Source organism: Ictalurus punctatus, chromosome 15 (assembly GCF_001660625.3).
Source record: "Ictalurus punctatus breed USDA103 chromosome 15, Coco_2.0, whole genome shotgun sequence".
NCBI classification, from domain to species: Eukaryota; Metazoa; Chordata; class Actinopteri; order Siluriformes; family Ictaluridae; genus Ictalurus; species Ictalurus punctatus.
The window spans coordinates 4440188-4457946 of record NC_030430.2 but is presented as its reverse complement, the minus strand read 5'-3'; the positions used below and the strand labels follow the sequence as shown (position 1 = coordinate 4457946).

At 40.2% G+C, this 17759-nt stretch overlaps 1 protein-coding gene across 2 annotated transcripts in view; it reads left to right on the top strand.

Moving 5' to 3' along the window:
* The first annotated feature begins 411 nt into the window (after window positions 1-411).
* jph2 (junctophilin 2) overlaps window positions 412-17759 on the top strand; it is a 28202-nt gene continuing 10854 nt past the window's right edge. For both annotated transcript variants that reach the window (XM_017487112.3, XM_017487113.2), the window contains exons 1-2: window positions 412-1294; window positions 8491-9310. In XM_017487112.3, the coding sequence (XP_017342601.1) occupies window positions 916-1294; window positions 8491-9310 (1199 nt within the window). In that variant the 5' untranslated portion in view covers window positions 412-915. The remainder of the gene's footprint in view (window positions 1295-8490; window positions 9311-17759) is intronic.

Sequence of the window (17759 nt, the reverse complement as noted above, 5' to 3'; positions counted from 1 at the left end):
TAATACTAATAGTAGTAATAATAGTAACAGCAGTAGTAATAGTAACAGTAGCAGTACCAGTAGTAGTAGTAGTAGTAGTAGTAGTAGTAGCTTAGATAACCATAATTAACTTATTTGTGTATGTTTCTAGGTGATAATAATTTGGCTCAGATCCCAGTTAGGAACTTAATCAAGACATTAATCCACCACCTTTGATTAGCACCATTTCACATCAAAGATTGATGAAATGCAACGCAACTTTTTGGAGCACCCAGTCAGCTTGGCACAGATTTAACTGAACTTGATATGGCCACATGCTCGCCCACCCCCTTCAACTGCAAGTGATCTGGCACGGCGTTGAGCAGGGCCTTGTAGCCGGGGCAGGATTGGGCTGTATTTTTGGATACAGCGTCGGGGTCTGGTTAGCCTTGTTGGGAGTGCTGGAACATTAACCGAGCTCGGTGGAGAAAAGAGGGGAGACAGGGAGAGGGGAGAGCCATGAAAGACCACCGGCTCACCAATTCGACTCCATGGTACTCACCTTGAAAAAAAAAAAATAACAAAACAAAACATGTAACTAAAGAAAAGAAACTCCCTCTCCCTAGTCAAATCCGCTCTGTATCGGCAACTTCGCAAGGAGGTTCATCACTTAGTGTGAAATACCTGTGGATTTTTGTTGTTGTTGTTGTTGTTGGTAAATAAGAACAACAACAACAAAAAAAGAATAAGAATTCGGATAAAACAGAACAGCTGTCACCAGAAGATGCGCGCCAGCGACTAGACGCACCGACAATGACCGAAGTTCAAGAACAAGATTTCCCCTTGGCGGAAATACACATTTTAATTTAACATCACTCTGGAAAAGTCACACGCTCAGGTCAAGTTCGAAGAATTGTTTTTTCCTCTCAATTTTTTATTTTTTTTTATTCGAGAAGGATGAGTGGAGGTCGCTTTGAGTTCGATGACGGCGGCGCGTACTGCGGCGGCTGGGAAGGCGGTAAAGCGCACGGTCACGGCATCTGCACCGGACCGAAGGGTCAAGGCGAGTTCTCCGGATCATGGAATTACGGTTTCGAGGTGGTCGGGGTGTACACCTGGCCCAGCGGGAACACGTACGAGGGCTACTGGGCTCAAGGCAAGCGCCACGGCCTGGGCGTCGAAACCAAAAGCAACTGGGTGTATAAGGGCGAGTGGACGCACGGCTTCAAAGGCAGGTACGGCACGCGCGTGAGCCTCGGTAGCGGCGCCAAATACGAGGGCACGTGGAATAACGGCCTGCAGGACGGCTACGGCACCGAGACCTACGGGGATGGCGGTGAGTTTAGCGCGTTAGGGGAAAGAACAAAAAACTTCTGAAGACAACCTGAACTCACCTTTCCACTTTTAACAGGTGTCTCTGGTAAGGTGCATTTCTATTCCATTTAGAAAAGGGGGCTTTTTCCCCTTAAAAAAAAAAAAGCGAATCGTTTTGCGTTCCCATTGCCTCTCCAAGGCGAATTTTCTGTATTATTAAAAAAGCGCCCACCCAAATGCCAGGTTTATAATAATAATGAGATTTTATTGGTCACATTTACAGTAGAGCACAGTGAAATTGTTTTCTTCACATTTCCCAGCATGTCAGGAAGTTGGGGTCAGCCATGATACAGCACCCCTGGAGCAGAGAGGGTTAAGGACCTTACTCAAGAGCCCAACAGTGGCAGCTTGGCACTGGTGGGGCTTGAACTCCCAACCATCCGATCAGTAACCCAGAGGCTTAACCGCTAAGCCACCACTGCCCCAAGCCACTGGTCTTGAAATTTTTGCAGATTTAGCACGACAAAGTTCTAGAAATATCAAAAATTTCTTATGAAAAGTCTGTTTAATACTGTGCCGATTATTGTTTGTCACACTGTATGATCTGATCCCAATAAAATCTTGGCTGACTTCTATAACAGACTGTTCAATAAGGTCTGTTCTCCAATACAATGGAAAGATTATATGATGGAAATCATGTAACGATAGACCTGTGAGTAAAGAAGATTACTACGTTCTGCTGAAGGCCATCAATCAGAGCAATTCAAGCTTGTGCGAAAGATGGTCTTCAACAGAGACTGTTTTCAAAGTAGCTCGGGGTAATAAAGACCTTTTTCTATCCATTAGCATGTTTTTGTATATTTCATGTTTCGTTTAGGTATCGACCATATTTGTAGCTGTCATGTGAGTTTAACATAATCCTCAATCCTGCAGCACTCAAACAGTCAGTATGTTTACATGGACAACAATAAACCGATATTAACACGATTAAGACGATACTCTGATTAAGAAACTAGCATGTAAACAGGAATTTTTTATTACCTTAATCCGACTAAAGTCATACTCGAAGTAAACACAAATGGAATTGAGACATGTGGAGTAGTCCTGTTGTAATCGCATTATCGACATGTATTACAGACATGTAAACACCTTAATCACACTATTAACGTCGTGTGGGAGTTTTCACCGCATTTTGTGACAGGACACGTACACACACGGCAGTGTTCAACCGTTATACGGCAAACAAGAGAGTACGGCTGCGTCCCAAACCACGTACTTGCCTACTATATAGTTGGCGAAATGCATGTATATCAGTTACTATATAGTAGATAAGTATGCGGTTTGGGACGCAGCCCACGGCTTCAAGCAGTCGTCTGTTAGCACGTATAGCATGACAAATCATTAACTGCACTTGAAGCGTTCGTAAAAATTAAAAATAAAAACACCCAAAACTGTATATGGTTCCATAACAAAGACGAACTGTATGTCGATATGTGAAATTCTGGAGGGACGTCGGATGTCGTGGCGTGGGGACGTAATGACGTGTGCTGTTAATTGAACTATGTTCTATAACATGTAAAACCTAACATGAAAGGAGTATTCTAAAAGCTACTCATATAGTCACCTTAATCAGAATATTGTATTATTCAGAATAAGGTCAATATTTAGATTATTGCTGTCCATGTAAATGTAGTCATTGAGAATTGAATTAGAAATTTCTGACATTGCCAGAACTTTGTCATCAGCTGTCTTGGTTACTTAAAGTCATGTTTACACTGTACGGGTTTGGCCTGATTTTGTTGTCACAGACAAAAATAGCACACTAAAAGAATGACTTGTTTGTGAGTTGAGATCCGCAGTCATAGAATGCATAATATAACATGCTCACGTTGGCCAACTTAATGCCACTGTGACCAAAGTCAGACGATGACAAAGTTCAGGCAGTGACAGAAAGTTTTCAATGAAAACCTATGAGTAACCTAAAAGAGTATGAGCACTGCTAGGGCATTCATATGAAAACCATAGCATAGGATTACACAAAACACACAGTACATCTAGAAACACAGTAATGACAATAGCAAAACCTGAAGGAAACATGTTAATGGGCATTACACAGTACGTTCAGGATTTCACAGTCTTTTTTGTGCGATTGTTGTGGCCAAAAATGCTTGATTTTACTGTGGCTTTTTTCCAAATTTGCAATGCAAATTGAGTTTTTTGTGCAGAAAACCACTTGAACTGGTGAAACTGCAATTGCACGGAATTGTTTTGCACGGTCTTTCACAGTGATGTTTGTTGGTAAATGAGACCTTTTAGCTGTACTCATGTTCAATGCACGTGAATCGAAGAGGGCTTTGGCTGAATGTGCGTTGTGATGATGTCACATAACACGTCTTGGTCCAAATCTGCGGAAAATCTACAGTAATTTAGAAAAATTGCAAGCTCCTCAGAATAATGCGGAGTTTGCGTGATTTTGCGTTCATTTCTGCGAGTGAAAAATTGCAAAATCCTGGAGGGATAGATTACAGGCTTGTTGTTAGAGGATTTTCATCATTATACTCTGACTGTGGCTAGAAATAGAAAAATTTACTAAACCTGTACTGTGAGGGTCCATGGGATGTGTTTTACAGCTAAAGAGGTTCTTGGCTGCAAAAAGTTTGAGAATCCCTGTGCTATGGCATGACTTTAAAAAATCTTTTCCTCGCCCATATACCAACTTCCAGCCAGTGTCCGAATTTATTAGGGAGTATTAAGGCATTTTCTTTCCAAAATTCTGGCATCATCAAAGTTCAAAATTCAATATGACAGCCAGATGTGAACTGAAATTCCCATATAGCAGATAAATCATGGCTAAAAATAGTTGTGTTTAGCCACATAGGGCTGTGGTCTAAATCTGACCCACAACATTTTCATACCTTTAGGAACCTACATGCATCAACTGTATTCTGCACTTTAATTTTGGCCAAATGAAAGTGGCCCAATTGTAGATTTTGGTTCATTTCATTCCTGAGAGACGGTCTTAACCAACTAGTGTAGTGGTTGTGATCTGGCATACAGATTCAGATTAATTTGTCACTGTCATTCCACTGTGGTATATGGACTACATGGAGGGGTAAATGTGGGCCACTACTGGGGCATCAGTTATTTGCCACGTGTTTAACCTAAAACAGAAACTGAAATTCAGGTCAAATCATGGAGCGCACCACATAGCAAGAAGCCCAGTGTTAGTTTAACACATCCTCCAGTGTTTATACGTGTGCAGGACTTTGAAAGTGAGTGGTCTTCAGAAAAGAACAATAAAGAGTAATGGATTCTGACAGAAATCCAGTCGCTTAACGGATTATAACGGTGGCACCATGGCGTCACCACAGATGGCCTGCTGGGTAAATGCCCATCACTAACGACTGTTTGCCAAAGGAAAGGGGAGCAGGGGGTTACAAATTAAAGCTGTAATGTATTCTGTTCACTCTGTGTGTTTGGGAGAGTCTAGGCTGAATATAAAATCCCAGTGTTCCTTTCCCTCTTTTTTTAGTGTTTTCTCCTTGAAGTAAAGTCAAAATCAGTGAAGAAATTAGGAGACATCTTTACTGTGTAGGGCGAGAATAGATGGTAGACTTTGATGAAGTGTGAATGTTGCCGTAATTTAAGACAAAGGGGGAAAATATATTAGCATAAATATATCAGCATTCTTTCTACATTTTTGGTGACTAAAGGTAAATGGGACAAACTTACTTGAAGTTATTTTGGAGCACAAGAGCAAGGTATCAGGGTTATAAAGTGTTATACAGTAGCAGTTTTTCTGACACTCATTGAAATATCTCATTCACTGTACTATTATTGTGACAGTGATTGGAATAAAATGAAGCGGCTTTACAATATTGATAAAAATGTGACATTTGTTAATTATATTAAGGATAAGGACACTGTAAATCAAATGTACTCAAACACATCAAGATAATTATGCAGAGACACTTGTTTGGCAACTTACCAAACCAGGTATGTTTAGTGAGTCCCTCCAGGTTTTCACGATTTTGGGATCGCAGAAATGATCACAAAATCAATCAAGCAATCAAGCATTGCGATTTTTCAAAATTACAGCAGATTTTCTGCAGATTTGGGCGCATTCAGCCAAAGCCCTCTTCGATTCACGTGTGTGTCTAACATGCATACAGCTGGAATGTCTCATTTACCAACAAACATCACTGCGAAAGACAGTGAAAAACTATTTCATGCAAATGCAATTTCGCCAATTCAACGCTAAAAAGTTCAAGCAACAAAATCAAGCAATAATCACAAAAAAACTAAATCCTGTACGGCCAGGTTTAGTGGTAAACATTTGCAGTTGTTATCACAAACATCTATCTTAATTCATATAGGTTGTTAACTAAAAAAAATGAAGTGTTATGTGAAAGAGTAAGAGCAAAAATGTACTGTTAAGGATTTGATGAGACAGTATTTTTAATATTTTCTTTTGAATATTTCAATTGAAATGTAACGACATTTTTAAATATCTATCAATATCACCATTAAAAAAATTGTATGATCAATTTATCTATAGAAGGTGACTGATCATGTTCAGCCAGGTGTAAAGCATGCTGCTGGTATAGCACTGTATAGAAGGACAAACCGTTCAGACTGTACCCTTCTGGCCTGTCTTACATATGACCTGAAAATGATGAACACAGGCATGTGCTGCTTGACCTCGAGTCTCAGGGACACAGAGTAAATAACCATAAGTGGTTTATGGCTCTAGAATGTGTCATGAGAACATGCTTGTCTGTTGTGCTTGCAGCTGAGAACAGGAATTAGTGGGTATGGATCAACATGGAAACTTATGTCAGCAGAAATCATTTTCTTGTCTGTTTTTCAGGTCTCCTTTAAATGTAAAATACATTCCAAGGACCACCGTATGATTTGTTTCATGACCATAGCCCAACTATTCAAATATTAAGCTTGCTACATAAGTGTGTACAATAATATTTTGGCTACTTATTAGAGACATTGATCTTTTCAGTCCTGGATGTTTCATTGACAGAATACATTAGGTCCAATTTGGCATTATTTATAGACTACAGGTTTTTCATATTTTGCGATTTAGATAAACCCCACTGAATTTAATTAACCAGTCAAATATGCTAATAACTAAAAAACTCAGTAATAAATATAATAACCTTGATCATGATGGGTCTTAAATCAAGGACAGCCCCCCCTCGGTTTGCTTAATGGACTCATGGAGGACCCCACTTTCAGATCCATTGGATTAATGTACTATGCACTCTAACTTGGTCTTGTTTCCAGGATGTGCTCTGGATCCCATAGAACACAGACCAGGATACTGGTCATACTGAAGATGATTAAATATGTCTATCCCCCATATTTACAGGATTTTTCTGGGCTCAGAGTGCAGGGTCAGCCATCAAATGGAGCATTCAGGCTTAAGAAACTAGCTCAAGAGGTCATCAGTAGGGTTTCTGGCAGTTATGGGATTTGAACTCACAACCTTCTGGTCACTAGTGCAGAATATTAACTGCTGAGTTACCGCTGCCCCTCATTTAGCCTTTTTTGCTCTGATATACAGTATCTCACAAAAGTGAGTACACCCCTGACATTTTTGTAAACATTTGATTATATCTTTTCATGTGACAACACTGAAGAAATGACACTTTGCTAGAATGTAAAGTAGTGAGTGTACAGCTTGTATAACAGTGTAAATTTGCTGTCCCCTCAAAATAACTCAACACACAGCCATTAATGTCTAAACCACTGGCAACAAAAGTGAGTACACCCGTAAGTGAAAATGTCCAATTGCGCCCAATTAGCCATTTTCCCTCCCCGGTGTTATGTGACTTGTTAGTGTTACAAGGTCTCAGGTGTGAATGGGGAGCAGGTGTGTTAAATTTGGTGTCGTCGCTCTCACACTCCCTCATACTGGTCACTGGAAGTTCAACATGGCACCTCATGGCAAAGAACTCTCTGAGGATCTGAAAAAAAGAATTGTTGCTCTACATAAAGATGGCCTAGGCTATAAGAAGATTGCGAAGACCCTGACACTGAGCTGCAGCATGGTTGCCAAGACCATACAACGCTATAACAGGACAGGTTCCACTCAGAGCAGGCCTCGCCATGGTCAACCAAAGAAGTTGAGTGCAAGTGCTCAGCGTCATATCCAGAGGTTGTCTTTGGGAAAAGATGTATGAGTGCTGCCAGCATTGCTGCAGAGGTTGAAGGGGTGGGGGGGTCAGCCTGTCAGTGCTCAGACCATACGCCACACACTGCATCAAATTGGTCTGAATGGCTGTCATCCCAGAAGGAAGCCTCTTCTAAAGATGATGCACAAGAAAGCCCGCAGTTTGCTGAAGACAAGCAGACTAAGGACATGGATTACTGGAACCATGTCCTGTGGTCTGATGAGACCAAGATAAACTTATTTGGTTCAGATGCTGTGAAGCGTGTGTGGCGGCAACCAGGTGAGGAATACAAAGACAAGTGTGTCTTGCCTACAGTTAAGCATAGTGATGGGAGTGTCATGGTCTGGCGCTGCATGATTGCTGCCGGCACTGGGGAGCTACAGTTCATTGAGGGAACCATGAATGCCAACATGTACTTCAGAATGCCTTCGGAGACAGGGCAGTATTCCAGCATGATAACGACCCCAAACACACCTCCAAGATGACCATTGCTAAAGAAGCTGAGGGTGAAGGTGATAGACTGGCCAAGCATGTCTCCAGACCTAAACCCTATTGAGCATCTGTGGGGCATCCTCAAATGGAAGGTGGAGGAGCACAAGGTCTCTAACATCCACCAGCTCCGTGATGTCGTCATGGGGGAGTGGAAGAGGACTCCAGTGGCAACCTGTGAAGCTCTGGTGAACTCCATGCCCAAGAGGGTTAAGGCAGTGCTGGAAAATAATGGTGGCCACACAAAATATTGACACTTTGGGCCCAATTTGGACATTTTCACTTAGGGGTGTACTCACTTTTGTTGCCAGCGGTTTAGACATTAATGGCTGTGTGTTGAGTTATTTTGAGGGGACAGCAAATTTACACTGTTATACAAGCTGTACACTCACTACTTTACATTGTAGAAAAGTGTCATTTCTTCAGTGTTGTCACATGAAAAGATATAATCAAATATTTACAAAAATGTCAGGGGTGTACTCACTTTTGTGAGATACTGTATCTACTAGTGTTTTATGCTCACTAGACCTTGTCTTCACAGGCACCTTCCAAGGCCAATTTACCAGTGGAATGCGGCATGGCTATGGTGTGCGTCAGAGCGTTCCATATGGTATGGCCGCTGTGGTGCGCTCTCCTTTGCGCAACTCGCTAACCTCACTGCGTAGCGAGCACAGCAATGGCACGCTACTGCAGCACGATGTTCCCATCATCACCACCACAAACGCATCAGGCCAGGAGACTGTTATCACCTCGTCCATGCCTATGGGGCCTTCACGTGGTGGCTTTGCTCTCAGCCTGCATGGTGACCCTGAACTTGCCAAGCCAAAGAAGAGGGGCCTTTTCCGTCGCGGCTCGCTGCTGGGCAAGCTGACCAAGTCGGAATCCCGCACATCCCTCTCCAGCCAGAAGAGCAAGATCAGCTTCCTGCGCAGTGAGTCAGCCCTCAGTTCAGCGACTAGTGATGCCAACTCTACCATCAGCATGGGTGACAGTGAAGTAGAGGGCGAGTGCCACGAGTTCCCACCTGTCGAGGCTGACATTGACGCCACCACCACCGAGGTTTACATGGGCGAGTGGAAGAATGATAAGAGGGCAGGCTTTGGCATCAGTGAGCGCTCCAGTGGCCTCAAGTACGAGGGCGAGTGGCTGGACAACCAGCGGCATGGCTATGGCTGCACTACGTTTGCTGAGGGCGGTAAAGAGGAGGGCAAGTATGTACACAATGTGCTGGTCAAGGCTGTGAGGAAGAAGGTGATTCAATTGAAGGGCACCAAGATCAAGCAGAAAGTGGAAAGGTGTGTCGAGGGAGCACAGAGGGCTGCTGCCATTGCCAAACAGAAAGCAGAAATTGCCAGCTCAAGGTCAGTGTCAATGTTCCTGACTGAATGACTCTTATGTGCAGTAGAAATTCACTATAACCTGTGAGTTATTAAAAGACATTAAACAATAAAGGTATACTATAGGTGTTATTATATAAATACACCAGCCTTAAATGATCAAACACTGCAGGAGCTTATCAAAGTAGGGAAAAGCCTTAAGTGATGTAACACACACACACACACACACACACAAACACACACACACACACGCTTGCTACAATCTTTAATCATAATAGTCTGTTGACTTGAAGAAGGAAATTGGCCACAAAGGGAGCTTTATATAACCTCTTAAAGGACTTTTCGACAGGACTAGACTTCTCCATACTCATTAAACTGCACACTTTTCCTATTAGTATATCACTACTAAATAATTCATACTAGTTACTGAGTAATACACTTTGAGATGAACGATTAATAACGAGAGATTTTAAGGGATGAACACCTTATTAGCAAATTTGCACTTCTAGAGTTGTTGTCAAAGTAAGAGCCACAACTTGGTGTAATCAATGTCCTTATTCTCTATATAGGTGTCTCTATTAGGTAGTTGTTTATTAACTATTAGATTCCTAGTGAGTAACATGTTTACGTGATACCATTCATACCCTTTCTCATTTATTAACATTCAGCAGAGGAGAACGTTTCTCACACAGTGAGAACAGCATGCTTTGTCTAAGGGTTTTTGTTGCTGACTTTTTTTTAATTAGTCACTGGTCTTTGTCTGGTCTTCTGGCAGAAGTAGACATAGTCATGCTGCCCAGGCTCAGTGCAGTCAGCTACCGGATACCAGAATGTTGGTTTACAGTGTGACCTCTGACCTTGCAGTGATGGGATGAGCAGTTTATCTCTATGTAGATTTCCACCAGTCTGTTGTTAGGTAAATCAGTTAAATGCCTCAGTATACTTCATGTGGACACAATACATATTGGTGCCTTCACACAACCAATATGACGTAACTGAGTAGAAAACGGACTTGGTGCTGTGTCATGCATATGGCTACTTGGAAAATTTGTTGTTACAAATGTGGCATGTCCACAGTGATTCATTCCAAGATGCATGACTATGAGGAGCAGCGATCTTCTTCCTGTAGTCGTTGTGCCACCTGCAGTACTGGAGTACTCATATGTGATGGCCAATGCAATTCTGCAGAGAGTATGCAAGCCTGTAAGCTTGCAAAGGTGGTTTCTTCTTCATGCAACCCTCGGAGCCGTTAAGCATTGCGACAAGCATTCTCAAGAAAACTAACGCACAAATATATGACACTATTAATGAAACATGGCAGACTGGGACAGCCAAATTTTGGTCAGCTGTAATTACAACATAACTCAATAAAAATGTGGCATGAGACAGTGGGGCAATTAAGTTACATAAAATTAACAGTGTATAGAAAGTGGCTTTCTATGGAGTTTACAGTTGACTCGTGCACAAGTGCGAAAAAATAAAGACAAAGCATAAAATATGGCTGTAAAATGATGTATTGTATGTATTATAATTCCCGCAGTGAATATATATTTTCTCCACACCATAGACAGTCTATTATTTCAACTGTTGCGCTATGACTTTTTTCTAATAAATTATTTATATGCTAGTCTGTGGTGCATGCACTTCTCACCAGTTTTGAGAGTAGGGCTGTTTTGCTTTCATCTGTGCATCTCCTTACAAGGAGGGAAGATTTTATCAAAGCCTCGCCACCTGGAATTAGCCCACTGTTTATACGAGCGAGTGTCCCAATGATGAGCCGCAGAGCCTGTCAGTGGCTCAGAAACTCTAAATATTTTACCTGAGAGACAAGCAGATTTATTAATGTTGGTGGCATTTGACTCTCTCTCTCTCTCTCTCTCTCTCTCTCTACATGAAGATCCTCCAAGAGCATTTTTAATGCAGTGATAGAGTCAGGAGGCAGATAATTCTCACTGCGGTGGTCTCTGATTTACCTGAGAACTTTTTTTTCTTCCTCAGTATGAAATGTGTTATTATGTGTCAGCGCATTCCAAGGTTGGGATTTGAATTACAAGATGATATCGCGGTACAATTTTGGATGCTAATGTGACACTGTATGTCACAAATCATGCTTTATTTGCTTTGATGAGTGGTTGCGTATCAAAAAACTGGCTTGTTCTCTGCATTTCAAACAGAGTAGTAGTTTACCCAGTGCCTTTTATCAATGCCTTGACATACTTGACAAAATACTAACCTGTAATACAAAGCTTCAGGTTTGTATTATAAATTATAAACGAATTAGAAAAAGAAATATTCTTTTTTGTGGATGTAATAAAATGCCCTGGGAGTCGTACAAAACACTGTGTTGGTAGGTTAGGAACTAAACTGCCATTATGCTTTTACAATAATATATATTAATAATTTCTAGTACATCCATGCACTCTCTCAATGGTACTAAACTGTACCATTCATTGTCACTGGAATGGTATCCTTATGTTTTGCACCTTTAATATGTATCCTTCACCTGGAAATGTGGATATAGTGTACATTTAAAAAAAGTTTGAAGCTTCATAAGTGGATGATAGTTACCTTTTAGAGTAAAGCTCTAGGTAAAAGATGTACGCTTGAGGGAGCCAGCCCAGCAACAAGGAATGGTACAGTTTAGTACTTTTTTTTGTGATTGTGGCTACAAGAGAAAAAAAACTGAGTGGGAAAGATGGTGTTACTCTATCTTGTTGATTATAGCATATCTGGACATCTGCTAGCTCATCTATATGACATAAGGAACATTCATACTGAACTTCGCTATGCTCTACTTACGCTCTTCTCACACTGTAAATGTGGCGGTTGTTTCTGCTGGACTGTTTCCTTTTTGTCTAAGTATCAAAAGAACCACTATTCCTAACTGGGATTACACTGTTTTGGGTGAAACAATCCAAACTGGTTGAGTTTTAACATTGAGGTCCAGACCTGGGTTTGGCTTACTGCAGTGTATTTTGAGCAGTGCCTGGTGTGTTCTGAAAGTTAAGGCTCTTCAGTGGGTGTAAATGACGTGGCCCTGGTGTCAGAAAGGAGGCCTGCCTAAATATGGACACACACTGTTGCTGTATCACAATTGCAGGAGAATGTAACAGCTGATAGCAAGCAGTTCCCAGACGCTGACAATCAGCCGAGGTCTCCCATTCTTAGTTTTAGAGTTATAGTAACACTATGTTCCTGCTAAGCTATGCTGATTATTATTCACAGTTTGTGAATGAAACATGATTAGAGACTAGTATATTTACAGCTATTGCTTTTGATTGGCTGTTGTAGATAATGAACAGTAAATGCAGAGTGTGTAATATTGTGTGCCAGGATAAATGTTGTTTCACAGGCCAGATCTAACAAATATACTGTAATCGCTGGATACACACATTTGGTAAAACACATTTGGGTAAACACAAGGGTAAACACATTTGTTGTGTTCATCTTTGTTTCTTTGGGTTGTTGTGATTCTTCTTTGCACTGCTGTCATTTGCCTGCCTGCTAGTCTAAAATGAAGTGGCACGTGAAGGATTCATTAAATCATCACAACTTTCAGGGTGTCAAAAATACAGCCTGATAATCCAGCTCTGTTTTGTGGACCATACTTGACTTGAAATGTTCCGAGATAAACTTTATGGGGGGATAAACTCAAAGCCATAAACTCAGCTACTGACCAAATGTGCTAATAATTAATCATTCCTCGTTATCAAGTGGAAAATTTTATACTGTAACCATGTCTCTTTCCAACTTAGGGGGTTCACAGTAAGCGGTGAATACTTATGCAACCACAACTTTTATGTTTTCTTTTTTTTCTTATAAACAATTTTCCAAGCTGTATTTATTTTTCCCCTTCACATTCATATTATTGGTTATTTTGTGTAGATTTATGATATGTAATCTCAATTAAATCCATTTCAGTTCTAGACTGTAACACTACAAAATGTGAAGAAGCTCAAGGGGCGAGGGGAGTGGGGGGTTTGGGTGTGAAGGCTTATGCAAGCCACTGTAAAGTCTGTTTATCTGCTTTGTAGGTCATATACGTTCAATCCATTTCTGCATTCACAATATGCCTTTCAGATTGATGATGGTATATGAACACATTTTAGGAGTTGTTGATGTGGCAACACTTAACTGATCTGTCCCACTTGACAATGGACTAAATGTAATGTGGCCTGTTACCTAAAATGAGTTTGACCTCCCTGGTTTAATTTGTACAAAAATGACAAAGCCAGTCCTGGACTTTGGAAACAACTCAAAGCAAATTTTCATTTTAAAAAGTTGAACTTGAGTTACGTTTAATTGAGTATCTTTAACTCCCATTTCTGTGTGAAGAAGGTTACTGTTCTGGTGCTCCTGTTTAAAGCCACACGCACGGAAAGCTATGCAAAGCCTTGCGTCAGCAGTGGTGTCAGATCTTTCAGTAGTTATAAATATTACTCTGCCTGTAAGTGAATGGCATCACTGGTGGTATATTGATGTCCGACACCTTGCCTTTATCTGGAGTCAAAGTTCTCTAGGTTATCTTAACGTTAGCTCATCTTAACTTTAATAACATGGTATGAAGCCTGTTCTAAATACACTAGGCAGTATTTAAAGTAACTGCCTTTCTCTTATTTCACTGATACAGCATTGACATTACATGTCATGGGTAAATGTAAATATTTGACATATATGTTAAGAAGAAATTTCAGACTTTTTTTTCTGACACACTGAACCCAGCGGCTTTGAATATGTTCTCACAGGCCAAAGACTGTGTGGTATTTAGTATTGGCTTTGGATAAGCAGTATACTTGCTGAAATCGCTGTCTTTGACTTTGCAATGCTGTGCAGGACCTCATCCATAAATCAAGTCGCTTATTTTATTCATTGGAATAATAAAGGCCATGTTGACAGATGGCATGACACCAACCATCTAAACATGAGGCAGAAAAATATTTACTGTAGCAGTCCTTAAAACAACTTTTTTTTTTTTTTTTACAGCTATGTTTGTTTAAATTCACACAAAATGCCTAAAATTTTGAAAGATTTTTTTTTTTTTTTAGATTTTAATACCCCTGCATTTGGTCACCTGCCATTCCCATCCACCAGCCAGCTCTTCCATATCATGCAATAGCTACCAACTAGGGAGGGCTAGGCGTACGACATGCTTCCTGTTAGACATGTGAAGCTAACCAATTGCATCTTCTCAAACTCCTGCATCACAGGGTCTTATAGAAAAGCTCTGTCTAATTCACTGTAAGCATTTGAATGGCAAGTGTAATTCTAAAATGTTAGGGATGAGCAAGCCATCCTTTCAACCCAAGGACAATCTCAGAGATGAATCTCAGTTGTTAAAAGTTGTCTTATCACACCATTTGTGAGCCCTGGGTGTCATAGGTGTTGTATTCTGGAAAAACCCGTCGGATATAGCTGTGGCTGAATTCTGGCAAAAATCTGGTTTTGGTTAACTTTTGTTCTATAAATAGCATACGTTTACACTTCAACATTATAAAACCATATAAATATTTCACCAAAATGACACCTTTCTAGCTAAGTGTGATTTAGATCATACAGTGACTGTCACACTTTGATCAAGTGTTGAAGTGCAACCTTGAACCATGTGAAGGGTTTTCCCAGGCTGCCACATATATTTTCAAAGATATTCAGTGTTACTGCTTCCCTGCTGTAAAAGTTCCAATCTACACTTCTGTTTATTCCATGATGATATCCATGATATTCAAATGGCATCAGTACCTTTGATGAAGGGCCAACAGTTTCAACAAGCCAAGACTAGCAGAAAATGCACACTTTCTGTGTATCTTTATTTTTCAGTACTAAGAACATGTTATTAGTGGTGTTTTCTGATTGGAGGTCAAATATTGTACATTCTGTGGTATTTCAAGTGAAGTATTTCAAGTGGAGTATTTCAATATAGTCCTCCATATGAGCTTATAAGCCTCTAAGTGTGTGTCAGCTGGCTGAGTTGCTTCAGCTTGTCTGCAGAAAGTGCCATCTGTCAAAGGTTTCTCCACCTACTGCTTGGCCACATGGTAACCCAGGCATGGAGGATACACCCCCACATAAATTTGTCATTTAATTGTTTTTCCCCCTTATGTTGCATTGACTCCATTTATGCTTGCTCAGCAAATTTCCAATGTTACTCTTTGACCCAATGGACATGAAGCAGCAACGTTCATTCTATTGATTTCAATTGTAAATGAATGACGCCTGCTAGAGCTTATCTGCTCCAGAACTTCTGTTGCTGTGAGATGACTGGCTTAACACTAGGTAGCAGGGCCCAATAATCACTGGAATGTCTCTAAAAACTGTAGTACACTGGAGTCAGCTGTAGAATGATATGTCATTCCTGGGATTCTCTTTGGGGAGGCAGAATTTGTAACCACCTGTCTAAAATCCACTACATAGAATCTTCTCGCAGTGAACAGGACTAGAAAACTGAAGGTTAAGGCACCGCTTCAGGCCTACATTCGTATTAACTCCCCGAACACCACGCACCCCCACCCCCATGTTATTATTCAGCCATTTATCTGAAAGCATATTTTTAGTAATTACAGTTAAACTAAGGAAATGTGAGAGGACCATAAACCTATTAATAAAGGATTGAAATAATGCAAGTAAAGATAAAAAAAAATGATATCCACTTTTATACCACAGAGCTAACTTGAATTCTTGAATCTGACTGTTCAGAAGATTTATTGACACATTTTCTATAGCTGCAGCTCTGGCAGCAGTGCCGGCTGTAATTAAAGGCCAGGTTCATGTCAAAGTCAAAGTGTCCGTTCTAATACATAATTTATATAATAGCAACTAATTTACAGGGACTTGTATGGCAGTACAAGTAATCTAAGGTGAATAATAAATAGAAAAAAAAGTGTGATTTAACAAAGACATAAACATAGAACCTTTGATATGATGAAGTTTTCTGTAAGGCCATGTTTATTTAACATTCATGGAAGGAGTCTCCAGTGTCAGTGCTTTGTAACAGTCAGTAAGTTTTCTGCCAAAGGGAAAGTCAGGACTTTGCACTTTCCAGTGTCTGGGTAACGTTGCAAGCTGCAACTTGTTTTATTAACTTAAGAGAGAGTGAAAGTAAAAAGAGAGGCTGGTGAGGGAGCAAATGTTTATAGCTGATATAACATAATTGATAATCTGCTTTGAATATGTTCAAATATTAAATGTAACTAAATGCATAAAAAGTGACAACATGCCATTCATTAACAAATTAAAAATTGTAATCGTTTGCAGTCAGAACAGGAGTAAATTAACCTTTAGTAAATTACTTTAGTATGATAAGATTCAGTCTAGGTTAAAAAATGTATGTTAGATAGAACCTTATAGTCACAAATTGGTGCTTTGGTCTCAGAATTTGCTGCGCTATACCTTTCATGTGTATGTGCCTGGACTTTTTTTACAAGCCATTTGCAGATGCAATAGAAGATGGCAATGCTATGTTGGTTATTCATTTTTATTTCATTTTCACATCTAACATGATGTGACGGTCTTTTATCAATATGGAATAGTTTAAATATTAGAATCATAGTGTACATGTAGTTCCAGTATGCTCTACCCAACATGCTTTAATGATCGCAAATGTGTAGAAATCCACAGAACTCATAAGAAAACGGTGTCAGTGGCAGGATTAGTAGTCATAGTTTTTTCTTATGCCTTCTTTCACATAAACTCCAACGGCTTGCACTTGTTAGAAATCCTATGAGTTTCGTGAAACTGTTTTGGTTTCCCTCGCAGGAACAAACCGAGGAACCATGAAATAGTTCTACACGAAGCCTTATTTTAAAAGCCTTTCACAAAGAATGGGGCGAGTATCTGTTTCAGACCTATAGGCAAGAGGCAGCTGTATTACTGTATCAGTCACCTCTAAGCTAAGTAACCCTGCAGGGAGCGGGGAACTGTGTTGACTGCTTGCGGACAGGTGGAGATCTAAGATCCACTACAGGCAGTTATGAGCCCATCGAATGGCACCGTTGGGAAGTGCCGTCTAAACAGTCTTAAAGTGGACGAGGCTATTTCGAGGCCAGGATTGTGTTACAGCGCGTCAAGTATTCACAGTGTAATCGCAATCTGCAATGCTCCAACTCATTATACACAAGGATGCTTTCTCCAGTTCAAAACACTACAGCACTATTTTGGTCAACAAAATAGAGTTCAAAAGAATTGTAGAAAATATAATCTAAAAGGAATGAGTAGTGTAGAGAATATATGAGAATTTAGATGTCCTTGGAAATCCCCTCAGGTGTTCCTTAGGAAAATTACACAAAAGTTGATTTATAATCAATTTATATCAATCAATTTATAATAAATGTATTGAATGGAACATTATAGAATGCTGATTTTACCATGTTCACTCCAAACTATACAAAGTTTGACTCTATACTGCATGGTGTTTTGGTCTCTAATATCCCCACTTTAAAATAATAAATAAAATAACTTTTAAACATGAATTTGGTTGATC